At 36.6% G+C, this 18433-nt stretch overlaps 1 protein-coding gene and 1 non-coding gene across 3 annotated transcripts in view; both read right to left on the bottom strand.

The window, feature by feature from the left end:
- Window positions 1-18433, bottom strand: part of EMCN (endomucin) — a 95455-nt gene that overhangs the window by 21517 nt on the left and 55505 nt on the right. Inside the window, exons 5-6 of one of the 2 annotated variants that reach the window (XM_059922485.1) lie at window positions 11976-12014; window positions 90-182 (exon numbers count right to left, since the gene is read on the bottom strand). In XM_059922485.1, coding sequence (XP_059778468.1) covers window positions 90-182; window positions 11976-12014 — 132 coding nt within the window. The remainder of the gene's footprint in view (window positions 1-89; window positions 183-11975; window positions 12015-18433) is intronic. The other variant, XM_059922486.1, reaches the window with a different exon arrangement.
- LOC132366836 (U1 spliceosomal RNA) lies at window positions 16711-16877 on the bottom strand. The gene has a single exon (XR_009503558.1). It is a non-coding gene; the product is annotated as a U1 spliceosomal RNA (small nuclear RNA).

Consider the following 18433-nt stretch of genomic DNA (forward strand, 5'->3'; position numbering starts at 1 on the left):
CAATAAGCTGTTTTTTAAGTTGGTGAGGTTTTCTTGGCGAGGAGGGGTCAGGCGAAGCAAGCTTCCACTCATACACACAGAAGTCATACCTTGAGACTGGGAGATGTTTTCCAGAATTGTTACTGATATTGAGGATAATGTAGGGATTCTGGAAGGTGATGCATCTGGTTGTAGAGTGTTAACTGTAGGAAAATGATAAATTTAGCGTCAGATGATAGTATTTGCTCTTCTTACTGGATTTCTTTGCAGATTCAAACAATTTGCATTTCTGATGATCTGTAAAAACTGCTTATTGTTGAATAATGGGATACATACAATTATACATTAAATCATGAGTTCATTCTATCTCCTCCTGTAGAGATAATTAAATTTGGAATGAGAAAACCTGGGTGTTAGTATTATATCTTCAAGAACTGGCCAAAAAAACTTGAGCAAGTTTCTCATCTTAGGCTACAGACTGTATCACCTACTGCATGAAGTTCTGCATCCCATAAGAATGCAAATCAATGCAAAAGTATTAGTCACATTTTAGATATTACAACTTTGAGCGATAGTGATTTTTTTCACTATAAATACTTAAAATGGACATAAATACACAGGACTTCAGATTTTATAATGTTTCTTAGTGGTCAAAGAGAAAGATTGCAATTGAGGCTTTGGTTGGAAGAACTGGAGAAAAAAATAATAGAAGATCCCTTCATTTTTGTATCAGCAGTGATTTACACTTGTATGCCTTTTCTAGAGTAACTGCTGCTTGGATGCATTTCCACCACTGTCCATGCTCTTTTTACCATGGCAAATGTTAATTTTAAATTGATTATTATTATTTGTTTGCATAAGTCAACATTTGCCATCTTTAGTCAGAAGGACTAAAACAAAAATAAATAAATAAAAATTTATTATTCAAAACCCATAAATCTCAATAAATTTCAAGGAAACATAGATAATTATATGTTTTATAAGTGTACAACATTTATTCTTGTGAATCTGTAATAAAAAGTAATTTGTATTTTGAACATTTTTTGAAAAATAATTCTCTTTTTCTTGAAATATGAAGTAATATCTTTCAATCACACCTGTTTGCCTTGTCTCTACACTGAATTGCAAGTTCCTGGAGTGTGAGGGCTGTAATTCCCACCATCCACCACACGAAGCTCTGACCACAGTGGGTATGCAGTAAGATGTAGCTGACTGCTTGGATAAACTAAGAGGAACTTCTTACAATTATGGCCCCCTTAGGAGTGTGAAGGCCATGCATAATTGCATGAAAGAAATTGATATTGCCTATGACTGCCTTGGATCTTTCCCTCTTTGTCACCCACAGCCCAGCACGCACTGCATGCTTATGCATTTTTGACATTTGTGGGGGGAGAATAATGTTAAGAGTCTGTTCTTGCCATGCAAGAGATCTGTGGGAGGAAGCTAGATATATGCCCGTAAGAACAAAGAAAAATGTCAGGCTCGTGCACTGAGCAGGCAGAAAAAGGAATCTTAAATACAAGAGTGGGAACTAGCTCAAACCTCGGTACTTAGTTGCTTTTTCCAGTGTCAAGTGTTCTAGTGAGGATGAATGCTCTTTTGGTTGTGTTGGTAGAGAATGAGATGGCTGATTAAATAACCAATGGCATTAATTCCCCTGGGATTTCCCAAGGGTTAATTTTCAAACCTCCACATTCTACCTTATTACCTTCTAATAGACAAGCTAAGTGGCGGCTACAGTTCTGAGTATAATCTATCTGGTTCAGATGAAACTCCAAGCTTTCCTCCTTAAAAGGTTAAAACGTGTTGACTGTCCAGTGCCATTATTGCTAACGACCCACAGGGAGGCAATAGAATTAACCCTTCTTAAAAGAGGATTTGTTGGCTCCTTGAACAAAGACTTTTTTTTTTTCTTTTAACCGCAAACTTTAGTTAATAAATCATTTCTGAAACCAGCACACACGCACACACACACACGTACACACACTTCACCTCTATTACATTGAATGATTTCTGGTGTTTTCTAGTCTCTTTTACTTCATTTAAAAAAATACTAGTCATGACCCACTAATGGGAATTAACTGACAGTTTGAGAAACCCTGTCCATTAGCGTGATCATATTGATGAAATTACAGGTCTTGGCTGAATTCATAAATTGTGAGTTTAATGTAATTCTTCCTGCAATTAAGATGGAGCCATGGTATGTTCAGAGCTTATGATTTCTGTGGATTTCATTGAGACTCTATTATGCCACGTTACTACTAAAGCGGCATCAGCAGAGGAGGTACAGGAGAGGTACAGTGGATGGTTGAGAGCATGATTCTGAAGACTGAGTATGTGGGCTCAAATCTGACTCTAGCACTTATTTGCTGTGGAATCTTAGGCAAGGCACTTAAACTCTTTGTGTCTGAGTTTCCACATCTACAAATGGTGATTATAATTTTTCTACATCATAGTGTTGTGAAAATTAAATGAGTAAAAATAAATTTAAATTGCTTAGAAGTGTTGATACTGATATGTTTATAACATATATAATTACTATAAAATTATGTTAATTTATATTATATTAATATATTACTTTATAATAATATCCTATTGTTATATTGTGATTAGGCACCTACAGAGTTGTATCTTTCAACCAAAGTCAATTTATCTAATTTTCTCAGATATTCTAAGTGTAAAGCTATATGACTCTTCAGACACTTACATGTTTTCAGAAGCTTCTTTGCTCTGGTCAGGAACTGGAGAAACTGGAGTATAGGTGATATTAGATGACATCAGTTTCCTCTTAGACCTTGACTTTTGGTGACTGTAATGATTATTGAATTGCAGATATGGTATGTTATGACTTAAATTTAGTTTGCAAACTTCAGGCCAGAAATTGGAGTAGGCTGTTTGAAGCAGAGACCTCAGAACAAAGTCTGTTGTAATAAAGAGACTTGCGGAACCAAGTCTATTGTAATAATGCGTACCCAAATTTACCCTATGGGTTAGTCTCCAAAATTTACAAACAGCTCATGAGGCTTAATATCCTCAAAACAAACAACCCAATCAAAAAACGGGCAGAAGACCTAAACAGACAATTCTCCAAAGAAGACATACAGATGGCCAAGAGGCACATGAAAAGATGGTCAACATCACTAATTATTAGAGAAATGCAAATCAAAACTACAATGAGATATCACCTCACACCAGTTAGAATGACCATCATCAAAAAACCCACAAACAATAAATACTGGAGAGGGTGTGGAGAGAAGGGAACCCTCCTACACTGTTGGTGGGAATGTAAATTGGTGCAGCCACTATGGAGAACAGTATGGAGGTTCCTTAAAAAACTAAAAATAGAGCTACGATATGACCATGCAATCCCACTCTTGGGCGTATATCTGGAGAAAAACATGGTCCAAAAGGATACATGCACCCCAATGTTCATTGCAGCACTGTTTATAATTGCCAAGACATGAAAGCAACCTAAATGCCCCTCGATAGAGGAATGCATGAAGAAGATGTGGTATATATATATATATATACACACACACACACACACACACACACACATACACATACAATGGAATATTACTCAGCCATTAAAAAGAATGAAAACAATGCCATTCACAGCAACATGGATGGACCTAGAGATTCTCATACTGAGTGAAGTAAGTCAGACAGAGAAAGAGAAATATCGTATGATATCCCTTATATGCGGAATCTAAAAAGAAATGATACAAATGAACTTATTTACAAAACAGAAACAGACTCACAGACTTAGAGAACGAACTTATGGTTACCGGGGGGAAAATGGGGGGAAGGGATAGTCAGGGAGTTTGGGATCGACATGTACACACTGCTATATTTAAAATGGATAACCAACAAGGGCCTACTCTATGGCACAGGGAACTCTGCTCAATGTTATGTGGCAGCCTGGATGGGAGGGGAGTTTGGGAGAGAATGGATACATGTATATGTATGGCTGAGTCCCTTTGCTGTGCACCTGAAACTATCACAACATTGTTAATTGGCTATACTCCAATATAAAGTAAAAAGTTAAAAAAAACAAAAAACAAATTTACCCTATTGCCATCTGACCGTGGAACACATTTGGCTCTTGCTGTAAACCAATTACTAGATAAATCGTTGGAAGTTTTAAAGACAGAAGACCTTATTGATGTCCCAGGGTACCTCTGGTGGTTATGAGAATGCACCTCATGGAAGGTGAACTACAGTGTAATTGACCGAGGTTCCCCACCTGCTCTCTGAATTCCATCATTGTGTTTGTGCTGATGCCATACCTCCTGCAGGCTGCTCCCAGCCAGTGATTGAGCCTGGCAAGGATATGAAAGCAGGTCTGCTCCTGGGAACCAGGGGTTTCTCTGAGGAGGGACTTGAGCTGGAGGAGTCCCTGATGGCCTTCTCAAACCTTCCTTAAAGGAAAGCATATCATACACAGATATTAACAGGAGAAAAAGTGTGAGAGGCAGTAGAGGATAAAATATTCTAGTGTGAGAAAGAAAATAAAACTGTGTGTTCTATTTTCATTTCACCATGTTTCCTATACTTCTTTTTGATATGTGTGCATCTGATATGTGTCTGAGGGGCTAAATTCAATTGAACGGAATGCTTATTCATTTTTTTCATTATTTATAAATAATTGGAACTGGTCTCTAACTGCAAATTGATGGATTCATGTCTCACTTTTAAAAAGAACTTTCCAGCATTTGTCACAATAACTCATTCACTCCTCCTTAACACATTCTCTTCACGTGGCTCCAGTAGAGCACACACTGCTGGTTTTTCTCCTACCTTAAGTCTTATTCTTCTCAGTCTCCTTGGCTGGTTTCATCTCTTCTTTCTGACTCAGTCTTGGAGGGCCCCAGAATGTAGTCCTTCGTCCTCATCTCTAACTACACTAATTTCATTGGTGATTTCAGTCAATTTCAAGGTTTAAATAGAATATCAGTGCAAATGATCTCCTAATTTATACTTCCAGCCTAGACCTCTTTCCTAAATTTCAGATTCATAATAATGGCAAATAATAAAAATCTGAAACTCAACATGTCCAAACTTGAATTTCTGCTCTATCTGCAGCCTTTCTATCTTAGCTGATGGCAGATATTCCTTCCAATTGCTCAGGCCAAAAGCCTCAGAGTTATTTTTGATTCATCTTTTTCTATACTATTCCAAAGGCAGTCATCAAGAATATCTATAGGCTCCACCTCCAAAATATATTCAGAATTTGGAGATTGCATGCCACCCTATGACCCTATGACCACCCTGGTCCAAGCTACCATCATTTCTCTCCTCGAAAATTTGCAAAAGATAATCTTGCTTCATTTGACAGTCTCTCCTCAGCAATCAGAGTTATACTTATAAAACATGAGTCAGATCATGTCACCCCTCTGTTCAAAATCCCCAGTGTTTTTCCATTCCACTTACAGAAAAAGTCACAGTCCTTGAAATAGCCCACCAAATCTTAGCTAATCTGCCTGGTATATCCCCTGCCTTTCTCCCTGCCCTGTTTCTTTAACACACCAGTCCTCTCCTCAAGTTGTAGCTCTGTTTAGATGCTCTTCCCCCATGTATTAGGGGGCTCACTTCCTTCTTGTATTTTCTCAAACCTTTTTTATGACTTATCTTGACCACTTTTTCAATACTGAAAATGGTCCCCACCTCTCCAGCACTCGTAATCCCTCCCTTCTACACTGTTCTACATCTTCTCTTTCTCATAGCACTTATCACCTCCCACCTTGCTTTACAATTTGGTTAATTAATACATGTATTGATTATAGTTTGTCTATACTTATACTAGAATATAAGATCCTCGAGGGCAAGAATCTTTATTTTGCTCACTGATATTTCCCAAACGCTAGAGCAGTGTGTACAAGTAGCGACCGTAAGTTTTGCTGAATGGACAAACAAATTTTTTGGCAGCAGACGTGACTACTGTTGAGGAGGAAGTGAATTCATGTGTTTTCCTTTTTTGCCTTAATATTAGGATGGGTACTTATTTAAAATCATTCTCATTAATTTTTTTCATTCATTCTGAAGTAATAGAAAAAAATAGACACCTACTCTGGGTCCAACAGCAGATGCTGAAGGAAATACAACAGAGTACATGAGATAGTTATTTCATTTAAGGAGCTCTCACAGGGAAGGTGAACAGCACAAAGTTGACAGATGTGAAAAAAAACAAAACAGTATGTCAGGGATTAAAATAAGAGATACCATGTTATTGTTAATTGAATTTTACTTATAAATTAATTCTTAACAGAAAGAATTAGAGGTGCTTAAGCAATGATATAGGCCATAAGATGAATGAAATAAAAATGAGAAATCAGAACAAAGGAAAATGGAAGAAACAAATAAGCTCCTCCTAAGAGTTAGTACCAAGCATCAATACGGTTGCTGGTGTTGGCCATAAGAATTGATTCTGAGCATGCTGACACTCAGGGAAAGGGAGCATGGTTTACTCTAGGCTTTCATTATCAGAGTGGAAAATGATCTATTATATAAGTAAGTGGCACATCAGCGGTCCAGTCAATAAATGCTATGAGGATGGTTGGTCCCATTCTCTGTTTTGGGAGAGGAATATGCTGGTATGATCCCTGAGGTCTCTTCTAGCTTTAAGATTTAGATTCTTGTCAGGGTTCCTTTCAATTCAGATTTTGTCATAGCTAGTCTGCATTTTCGCTTTTAACGGGATCCCCCCATCTATGTAATGGGCAAAATGACAAAAGGAAACTTTTCTGCCTTCACGTGATAAAAATTAATTTCTGCTCTCATCAGACCTGACCTTTCTGACCTAGCTGTACACTTCAAGCTATGCAAAAACAATTTTTATCTCAAAGTTCTTTCACTTTGCTTTGGGCCATCAGCATAACTAACCAGAAGTAATAGCATCCCCTAACCCAGTAATAACTGTGATTAGAGATTTGTTTACTTTAGGTAACTCTGTAGAAATATATGTTGAAGAAGGAGGGCATATTTTTCTTTTGTGATTTAATATAAATAGTTATTAACTTCCAGAAAATTATATACAGTGCACAAAGAATAAATGGGGCACTGTGCTAATTACTTCCATATGTGCTAACTCACCTTATTCTTAAACATTTTTATTATGTGCTTTAAAGATGAGAGATACTGTGGCTCAGAGAGATAAGGTAACATGTCTGACAATAAGTAGAAGGGCTAAGACATAAGCCAAGTATGACTCAAAACCCTATCGGTTTCCTTTCCATTATGCCATGCAACCAACAGATTTCAAGTGAGTTGAGTTCATCTTACTTGTTAATGGCATCATTATCAATGAGACCAGTGAAATTTTTTTCTCAGCATTCTGAAAGTTTTAGAATGTTCTCATCTCCCTCCCAAAATATATACATCATCTTACCTTAAATTCACAATTTGGATAGTACGACCTGAAAACACTGAGAAGCTTTTCAATATGTAACTCTTCCTGTGCCATATGCTTTCTGAGAATGTGAGCGTAAGCGATCCAAAACATGGACATGAAAATATTAAAAAGGACTTTATTTTCAAGTCATGGGACACTATGTGCCAGGCATTGTTCTAAGTGTTTTACACTCACTATTGTATTAATAATATTTTCATTTCATAAAGTGGAAACTGAAGCCCAGAGAGTTTAAGTAATTTGCCCAAAGTCACACAGAGCTGGGGTTTGAATGCAAACTCTAGACTCTGTTCTGTCAACCACAATTCTGTGCTGCCTAAGCTGCTCCTCAGTCGGAATGAGTTATAAGTGCATGCCTCTTATTTTTGTTACATGAAATATTATCTATTTCAATTTCGGCTCCAATCGAGAAGGTATTCTTCCTACCAAGGCAAACTAAACACCTCCTTCCTTCAGTAGGCCAAACCAGACTCTGCATATACACACAAGCAGACAGAATTATTCCTAGTGTATTAAATAAAGCACATCGTAGAGCTCACTGGAAGAGCTCACACCCTTAGCAATATCATTGAAATGTGTGGGTTCTTAAAGTGAGTGTTGGCTAGCTAATCAGTTGAGACTGTGAGTTTTTATGACCTTTCAGTGTAGACTAGAGAGCCACAAGAACAGGGTCGAGCACTTCTCAGTTATCAGATCCCTGAACTAGAGGAGAACTCACATAGCCATACCTAGATTTATAGATTCATACAATTTCCTAAGTGGAAGTTTATGCCAGACCCTATCACATAAATATTTATATATTTTGCATTCCATAACTGAGTTGTTTTATTCTCAACTAATTTTCAAACAGCATAAAATTTCCAAGTTAATAAAAACAACTCTGGATATCACTTCGCTATGGGTATATTAATAGTTTGAGTGCGTTCTACCTGAACAATAGTATTAAGATTCTGTCATTCAAAGTTCGAACATTCAGGTAAGTAATCCTCTGTATAAAAATAATTCATGCTTCACATGATATAAATTCCGAGAGATGAGTAACCAATCCCAGGCATTACGTAAGATGTCAAGCATAATGAATGAACCAAGACACAGCATCCTCTTTTCCAAAGACCAGTAGTCAGTTTTGATGGGACTTTTGTCTGTACTGGCTTCTGATTTTCCATCAAAATTAATGTCTACAATGCAACTGAGGTCCTGAAACACAGTTGAGAGAGTAAAGAAGATGGGTACAATGAGAACTTTCACAAGCTGCGCTGGTGACTATGAGAATGTTGTTGTGGTGATTAGTTTTATGTGTCAACTAGACTTGGCCATGGGGTTCTCAGATATTTGGTCAAGCATTATTCTGGGTGTGCCTGTGAATGTGTTTTTTGGATGAGATTAACATTCAGATCAGTAGACTGAGTGAAATAGATTACCCTCCATTAGGGTGGCTCTTATCCAATCAGTTGAAGGTCTGTATAGAACAGAAAGCCTCCCTGGAGTAAGAAGAACTCTTTCTGTCGGATTGCCTTGAGCTGGGATATCAGTGTTTCCTTGCCTTTGAACTGAGATATTGGCTCTTCTTGTGTGTTGAGCTTGCCAGCTTTCAGATTGGAACTTACACCATTTGCTCTCCTGGTCCTCAGCCCTTTGGACTGAGCCTAGAACTATACCATCCATTCTCCTATCTTTCCAGCCCTCTAGTTTGCCAACTGAGATCTTAGGACTTCTCAGACTCTGTAATGCATGAGCCAATTCTTCATAATCAATCTCTTTAGAGATTTCCATGCATATATACAAATACATATATATATATATTTTGTTGTTGTTGTTGTTCTGTTTCTCTGGAAAACCCTGACAAATACAGTTGTATTTTCAGAAAGTTAAGGGCAGATGGTTTATTCCTTTCCCAATACTCTGAGGCATATTGTTCCATTTTTCTCTGGAGCTGAGGTCTCTTATCAAAGAAATCAAGAGGTTCATTTTCAAGGACAAGTTATTAGCTCTGCCTGTCTGTGAGAAAATGATAAGGCTAAAGAAAAGTGAATTCCATCATTGCTTTAAATTGTTGTAATGGCCACATGATGGCTGCATACATCTCTGGGGAATAAACAGTCTTTCATCACTTTTTAGTGGGTCTTTCTATCTCCTCATTAGCTCTGAATTCAGAGCTAAAAAAATGAGTAGGTAGAAAAATCTGGCAGCTAGAAGGTCGCTTTTTTCATGAACCTCTTCCTCATCTTTCTTAAACTGCTCTTTCCCACCCAATGTATACCACAACAACAGCTAAAGGGAAAAAAATCTCTTCCTCCTCTGATCTTAACATAAGGTTATCTGAGGCTCATCTATGACACATCACTTTATACCTGCATGACTGCTGGAGTCATTATAGTTATTTATAATATTGACCGGTCTTTAGTAGCCCTTAATGGCAGGCTCCATGTACCACTCAAACTCTTAGCTAGTGTTATGTGTGCTGGAGCAGAACAAATATTTATTGAATGCCTCAGTTAGTGGTGATCGGTTGAATATACCATCCTGTATATTTGGCAGGGGATTATACAAAATTTGGAGTCTCAACAGGTATGTTACAGTGGTCAGGTGAAGTTTGACTTTCCCCCATGCTTTAGATATTGGGCATGAATTCCTCATGCTTAGCATTGTTAAACTCAGTTGTCCATTCATACTACCTTTGCTCTGTTGAATGGAACGAATGAACATGTCTTCTGACTTTGACTGATCATTTCCATCCAACTATGACTATCTTTCTTTTATCTTTATTACGTAAAATTGAATGTCATATCTATGTATAATTGCTTATAATTCACATTTTATATATAGTTGCCTTACTTATCCTGAATTCCAATAAAAGATCCTACATAAAACAATCAACAATTTCTAGATCCTTAAAAATAGTTTTTGAAGAGAGTGGTAAAAACATAATTTTTCAAGGAAATTAAAGTCAGATGCATAATCTGAAAGAAAATATCAAACATGAGAACTCAGTATGTTCTAGTCAAAGATTAAATGTATATTTAGCTCATATTTATGGAAGGAAGCAGTACTAATAATTCTGTGGGCAAGAAGTCTACCTCAACTTTACCTAAAAGAGAAATGCTAATTATTTTAAGGAAGATGCCTCTCCTTGATCATATGAGTGAATATATGTGAATTTTTTTGAGTGTATCTGGATTTAGTCTTTAGCCAAAACATACATCTGAAGTTTGAGACTGACTTTTCTACAGCTGATAGAATCAGCCTCATTTCTTTCTAGTCTGCTATTCAAATCAATGGTTTGTCTATTATTTGTTTTAGGAGAATTAGTTTCCGTAATTCAAAATTAAAGTCTAAATGGGCTTTTTATTACATTTAAAAATCAATTATAGTTAAAGTTGGCATTGTGTAAATACCATTATTTTAAACAAAATAAAAGATGCTTCAGTCTCCCCTTAAAACGAGCTAACACTTTGTCAGCTTCCCAATTGTCTTTCATCTGTAACTTCTCCTTGATAACCAATCCATGAAGCGGGGGAGACAGGACTTCTCCAGAACAGTGCAAAGCATCAGCCAACGTAAAGCTACCCTCTTTGCCTGGATGTACTATTTTTATGCTTTGTTTTGCTTTGTTTTTCCCAATGTTTTTTCTGTTGCATTTCTAGACTATGTAGATGGAAATAAGAATAAAAAATATGGCGATAAGGTGAAATAGAGAGAGTTAACAGTATAAAAATAACTTCTTTATTCATTTGATGTATTATGTAGAAGATAAATAATGAAAAGTTAAAAGCATAATGATTTCCATTTCTAATTCTTTGAAGGTAGACTATGATGATTATTTAGGACATTTGCTGTGAAAATGTTATCAGAGTCAATCATAATTTCCATGGCTTTATTTTTCCAATTTTTAAAAAAGTTACATGATCTTACAAGTTTATTTCATGTATTTCTCATTTTATATATACCAAAGGTGGTTATTATTGAGAACCTAAGAGATTTGTCATTTATATAAGTACCAGGTAGGATGTAGGAAGATAAAAATCCCCCAAACAATTATAATTTCAAAACAACAGGAAGATTCAACATTATCATTTTCCTCTGCCCAGTAATCTTTTTCAATTTCTGTTGCTCCATCATCCAGAATTTATTCAGTTTAAAACTAAGGATGGCAAAGCATGAGCACTTCTTGAAGTGATAACATTTTAGGTTGTTAACTGTGGGTTATAACATCATCTCTTCAGATGCCAGGACCAGGCTTTGTTAGAAAGTAGAGAAGACAGCAAACACACACTCTATACTTCTGAGAGAGGGCAAGCTGACCACAGAATCAGACCAGGAACAGTAGGTTCTGAGCAGAGGAAAATTCCACAGGCTTTATGCATTTACCAGAACTGGTTCCACTCATCCCAGCCCCAGAGCACTGAGGCACATCATTGTGTATTCTCTGGGACTGCATTTTTTTAACACAAGGTTTCCTAAATATTTTAGTTGCCATGTAATGTTTTCCTTTGTACTATTTCACCCTGTCCTCAGACCGATTGATCTACTTTGTCTCTTTCTTGGGATTTTACCCAGGAATATTTTCAGAGAAAGAAAATTAACTTACCTGGTGTTTCTGTGGCTTTGATTGAACTCTGAATCTCAGCTTTAGAGGAAAGAAAAGAAAATTGCTAAAATTAAATGTTGAATATCAAATGTACTCTCACAATTGTTCCAGGTGGTAAATGGATATAGATCTTAGCTCATTTCTGATTTACTTTCATCAAATCATAAAATCAAGAGGCTTCCTGATTAGAGGAAACTTCAGAGCAGGGGTCAGCCAACTTTTTCGTAAAGGGCCAAATAGTATTTTAAGCTTTGTGGGTCATAAATCTCTAGCGACTATTCAACTTTGCCATTGTAGTGTGAATGCAGCTATACATAATACCTAAAGATTATGTATGGCTGTATTCCCATTAAACTTTATTTACAAAAACAGGTGTGGGTCTGGATTGGCCTGTGAGCTGTATTTTGCTGAATCCTCTTTTGGAGCACCGAGTACAACCCCACATCTTGAATACGCCTAGATAACCCAGACAACTATAGAAACTTTGGCAGGTACTTCATGAGTGGCACTGCCATGTGTCATATTCCTACTAAGATACTGTGCATCTCCTGACCTGAGGAAGATTCAGAACGGTTCATACAGATTCCTCTGAAACTTAGGGAATTCCTCTAAAGTAAATATAGTTCAGAAGAGCTTCTACAAATAAAATTACCTGAGAGAATCATAATCAAAGATCACTTCAACAACCTGGAGTGTTGGCACCATGAACCAAGATTTGCCAAATGAAAAAATATAGAAAAAATTGAAACAAATAGAAGCCCAATAATGATAGTTTAAAAATATTCACTTGCTTCCTTTGTATTTTCACTTGACTGTCTCACCAGCATCTCAAATTTAACATGCCTGAAACAGAACTCTTTTTTATTGAAGTATAGTTGATTTATAATGTTGTGTTAATATCAGGTGTACAGCACAGTGATAGTAATTCAGTATATATATATATATATATATAATATATATATATATTCTTTTTATTCTTTTTCAGATTTTTTTCCCCTTATATGTTATTACAAAATATTGAGTATAATTCCCTGTGCTATATAGTAAGTCCCTGTTGGTTGTCTATTTTACATACAGTAATATGTATATGTTAATCCCAAACTCCTAATTTATCTCCCTCACTTCCCCTTTGGTAGCCGTAAGTTTGTTCTCTATGTCTGTGGGTCTATTCGTGTTTTGTAAATAAGTTCATCTGTATCTTTTTGTTTTAGATTCCACATATAAGCAATAGTATAATATTAGACTTTCCCTGTCACACTTACTTCACTTAGCATGATAATCTCTAGGTCCATCCATGTTGCTGCAAATGGCATTATTTCATTCTTTTTTATGGCTGAGTAATATTCCATTGTATCTATATACCACATCTTCTTTATCCATTCATAACTCTTGACTAGTATCCTCAAACCCACCTCCCCCCTCACCATCTTAGATCAAACCATGGTACAACTGTCTCCCAGGTGCACAAGCCAAAAACTAGTGGCCTTTCTTATTCACTTCTTTTTCTCACCCCATCAGCTCTAGCTTCAAAATATATTCCAAATATGTCTCACCATTCAATCGAATACTGTTCATCTAGCACCTATATCTGTCCCCTTAGTACCTGCAATAGCCACCTAGAAAAATCTTTTGAAATTTGAATTTGGCTGCTCCAAGGGCGCCTTATTCTTCTCCTCACTACAGCTGGCAATTCTTCATAGGACATGGCTCCTGCCTTGCTCCTCAATTCACTCCAGCTGTTTCGCCCTGCTGGGCATCTCTGTGGTACATCAACGTGCCAGGGCTCCTCCTGCCTCAGGTGTCCCTGCTTGCTCTTCTCTAGCCTCAGTGTTGCCCTCTCAGGCCTACACTGGCTCCTTCCCACCCTTCAGGATTCTGCTCAGGTTTCACCATTCAGAGAAGTCTTCTCCAGCCACCTTATCTAACGTTGTATACATTTCCCTCCACGCTAGCCCCCCACTCTGCCTCATCTGCTCAACAGTACTTTTATCACTCCAGGGACATTGATTTTTTTTTAAATATGTTTGTTGTCAGTTAGAATGTAACTCCAGGAAGACAAAGATTTCTTGTTTTACTCAGAGCCGTAATCGCAGAGCCTACTACCAGGTCTCTGATAAAATTATAAGGAATGAACGAAGAACAATAGAAAGTAATAATAATAAAACTAATTCTACCTCTTTGAATTTAAGTTTTAAGAGAAAATGAATGTCTTACTTAATATTCCTGCTTGGATAATTATAGCTACTATTTTTCAAGCAACTCTTATGATCAGTTCCATATATTAATTGCTGATGTCTACAAGAAAGACGTTATTATTTCCATGTTGCAGACCTGCAAATATTAGTTGAAAGCAGTGAAACTGCTTTCTCAAAGGGAGGACCGTGATTATAATTCAGGTCTGTTGGTTCTACGGTCCATTCTCTTTTACTCAAAGAGACAGCTTTTCCTTCCACTAAACTGTTCTGAGTGGAAAGCTTATGTAATTAATTCCTACTTTTGATAACTAGTTAAAATACTCTTGAACATGGCGTAATGTTGTATTTGAAAGTTGCAGTTAAAATATTTATCAGCTGCCAGAGGATTAGAATACAAATGAAATCAAAACCTTTTGTTCCTCCTGCTTTTAATATCAGGTCATAACCTTCTTGCTGATAGACTTTAGAGAGAATGAAAAATTTTTAAACTCATATCAGACAAAACCTTCTGACTATCCTTTTTTGCATTTTTTTCATCCTTCAAAAACGCATAATGAGAAAATGGACTTGGGGACACAGGGAGGGGGAATGGTAAGCTGGGACCAAGTGAGAGAGTGGCATGGACATATATACACTACCAAATGTAAAATAGCTGGTGAGAAGCAGCCGCATAGCACAGGGAGATCAGCTCGGTGCTTTGTGACCACCTAGAGGGGTGGGATAGGGAGGATGGGAGGGAGACGCAAGAGGGAGGAGATATGGGGATAGATGTATATGTACAGCTGATTCACTTTGTTATAAAGCAGAAACTAACACACCATTGTAAAGCAATTATACTCCAATAAAGATGTTTAAAAAATGCATAATGATTTTAGAGGGACATATTACACAAAAGAAAAATAACTATGCCTTAAAGATGTAGCTGAATATTAAAAAAATAACATATAACAATTCAAAATCCGGGCTTCCCTGGTGGCGCAGTGGTTAAGAATTCGCCTGCCAATGCAGGGGACACGGGTTCAAGCCCTGGTCTAGGAATATCCCACATGCTGCGGAGTAACTAAGCCGGTGCACCACAACTACTGAGCCTGCGCTCTAGAGCCTGTGAGCCACAACTACTGAAGCCCACGCGCCTAGAGCCGGTGCTCCGCAACCAGAGAAGCCACCGCAATGAGAAGCATATGCCCAGCAATGAAAAGTAGCCCCCGCTCACTGCAACTAGAGAAAACCTGCACACAGCAACAAAGACCCAACACAGCCAAAGATAAAATAAATAAATTTATTTAAAAAAAAATTCAAAATCCTTTTATTGAGTCTTAAGAGGGCCAGACTTTTATATATGAATGAATATATTATTATTCTGAGGACAAAATTCTGTAAATCTTAAATATTTAATCAATACTGGAATATATATACCTTTTAATACTAAAATCAAGGATGTATTATTCTGAAGATAATAAAGTGTTTTCATATGGCATACTATTTTCAAATTTGGATTCATTTCTGTGGATATAAAATCTTAATAGAGAGGAATGCTATGGAATATGGCTAAAGTATTATTCTTGTCCTTTTTTAATTTATAAATTTCATAACGCAAATGTGTTTTTAAGAAAAGGAAGTAGGTGAAGTCAAATAGCAAATAAGTGTGTAACCTAGTCTCAAACTTAGATGTTTAGTAAAAACCAAATCCTTAATCAGGGTGGTTGGCAACTTAAAATCTCTTGGTTGAGTTTGTCTCTAATATGAAACTGAAGTCTTATGAAATGCAAATGAACTTTGAAATGCTAAACTTTAATCCACAATTTAATCCAAAGCTAAACTTTGCTTAAACTATCAGCTTTTAAAACAGAAATAATAAGCAATAATACAACAAGTAACTTTGCTAAATATTCTTATCTTATGAAGGCCATTATATTTACAGCTATATATAACTGTATATAATTACACACAGAACATGATTTATCATTAACAGGCCCAGGAGAAAAAATATATACAGCCATTCCCATATATAATTCTTTTCTGATTTGCTTAAAAATAATTTACTATGACCAATTCAAATTTTCCTTCTTATTTCCACCCCCCCCCCCCTTCCAAACAAAGCATTGACTGAGACTGTACATGAGATGAGTTCTGGTTTGGCTAAACTGTGACTTGTGACTAAGACCTTGTTATCCTGAGTATTCCTCCTTTATCGGCCCACATGAAATGATACAAACTAATTAAATATCATGTAAGAAACGTTGTAATTAAGTTCCCAAATAAATGTCATAGATAAATGGTGACATTCACAAGAGAACTAATGAGGATAGGTGATCAGGTAAATTAGTGTTTTCCAAAGCATGAGATGCATAGCATTGTAAGAGAGATTCTATGAGGCAGTACTGGAAAGTGGCATTAAATAAGATTGAAACACTAAATGAGAAAGTTATTTTCTTTTCAGCTTTTTTGTTTATTTCAATGACGAAGTTTCAAAATTTCAATCTGATGCAAATATGTCATTAATATGTAGCATGTGCTTATCATTTTTTTTTCACCCCACAGCGGGAAGTACAAATGCAGTCCCCGACAATCACAAATTATTCAGTACAGTTTTCCACATTTGGGGAAATCACAGGGGTCAGCACAGCACATCCAGGGTGCTATGGATAAGCCTCGACGGGGGAAAACCACCTTCATGATCCTGGTATCTCCCCTTCCAGGTAAGTATTTGATTTATTTCTTAAACAAGGACAAGCAAGCCTCAAACTCAGAGCCTTTGGCAAGCAACAAAATCTAGCTAGAATTTTGTTTTATTTTGCTTACATCATAGTGACTTTCTAGCTTCTGTTTATGCCCAGTCAAACTGGTTTTTCATTTATGATGGTTTACTTTTCAAACAAATTTAAGAATAAAAAGTGCATCAATTGAAAGAAAGTACTAAATAAATAATAGTGCAGATGGTACGCATATCTGGCAACACTCATTAAGTTGTGGGAAACACTGAGGTAGTATCTTGCAGAGGCTCTTGATAGTTGTGTAGAATTTGAATAAGCAATTGGAGGAAAGACAAGGGGATGAAAGAAGGACCATACAGATGAGGACGGCAGGATGAACAAATACCACAGTCAGCAATAAATCTGGCAACAGCGAAAGAACCACCTTGGTGAGAATCACAGGTTCATATTCAGCCAGCCTATCAGTCCGTCAATCTCTCATATTGGGTGAACTCCTACTTGTCAAGCATATGATGCACCCAATTAAAAGCTAGTTGTTTTCTAATTCCTTTAGATACCTTATGTAAAACAGTTGTAATGAGAACAAGTGTGGTATAGTGGATTTGAGGCAAGAAAAACAGGGTTTGAATTTCATCTTTTAATTTAACCTTGGCCAAGTCATTTAGTCTTTCTGAACCTGTTTTCTTATTTGCGAAACTGGTATCATAAATACCGACTTTGCCTGGCTTTTATAAGGATTATCATTAATAAAACAATAGCTAAAATGTATTATTTACTTTCCAGACACTGTTTTAAGCTTTATATATTTTTACCTCTTTTAATCTTCACATGAATCCTGTAAGGGTGTAGTCTTATTACAACTACTTTACAGATGAGGAAACTGAGGCACAGAGAAGTTAAGGAGCTTACCAAAGGCCACAGTCCAAATAAATGGTTGTGCTCTTATTTGAACCTAAGCTATCTGATTTCAGAATCATTGTTTGTAACCAATAAGCTAACTTCCTCTTGGCATGATTGTAGAGCCCTTTTTTTAAATTATTTTAGGAAGGGTGTGGTGCCTTGAAAAGCACAGGCTTGGGCAGAGGCGATTCTCATGTTCAACCAGTAGTATATCTGAAGTGGCTACTTGATTACTATACAATTATATATGATTTTTGTGTTAAACAAACTCCATACTAAACTAGGATAAATTATGCAAAAAGGAAACATATATGATAAACTATTTGTTACATATAAATGTTATTAACTCTGACTAAATAACCTACTGATTACTTATAAATGTTACTCGTTTTTACTTAACAAAAGTCAGATTTTTCCCTTCAGATTTCAAGTCTGTAATATTGTATATGCTGTGGTAGCAGAAGCTCTAAGTGGAAAAAGCCTGAGAAGTATTTTTATCCACGCACTTGCCTTAGTAGAGTTATGTCCTGGCATTTGCCCATCTCAATTTGTCTTCTACCTGTAATCTTATTCCACATTCTCTCCTCAGCTAAGACAAAATCCACCAAAGGGAGAAAGGGCAGTGGTCTCTCCTTCCCTGTCAATCTCT

This window comes from Balaenoptera ricei, chromosome 5 (assembly GCF_028023285.1).
Source record: "Balaenoptera ricei isolate mBalRic1 chromosome 5, mBalRic1.hap2, whole genome shotgun sequence".
Classification (NCBI taxonomy): domain Eukaryota; kingdom Metazoa; phylum Chordata; class Mammalia; order Artiodactyla; family Balaenopteridae; genus Balaenoptera; species Balaenoptera ricei.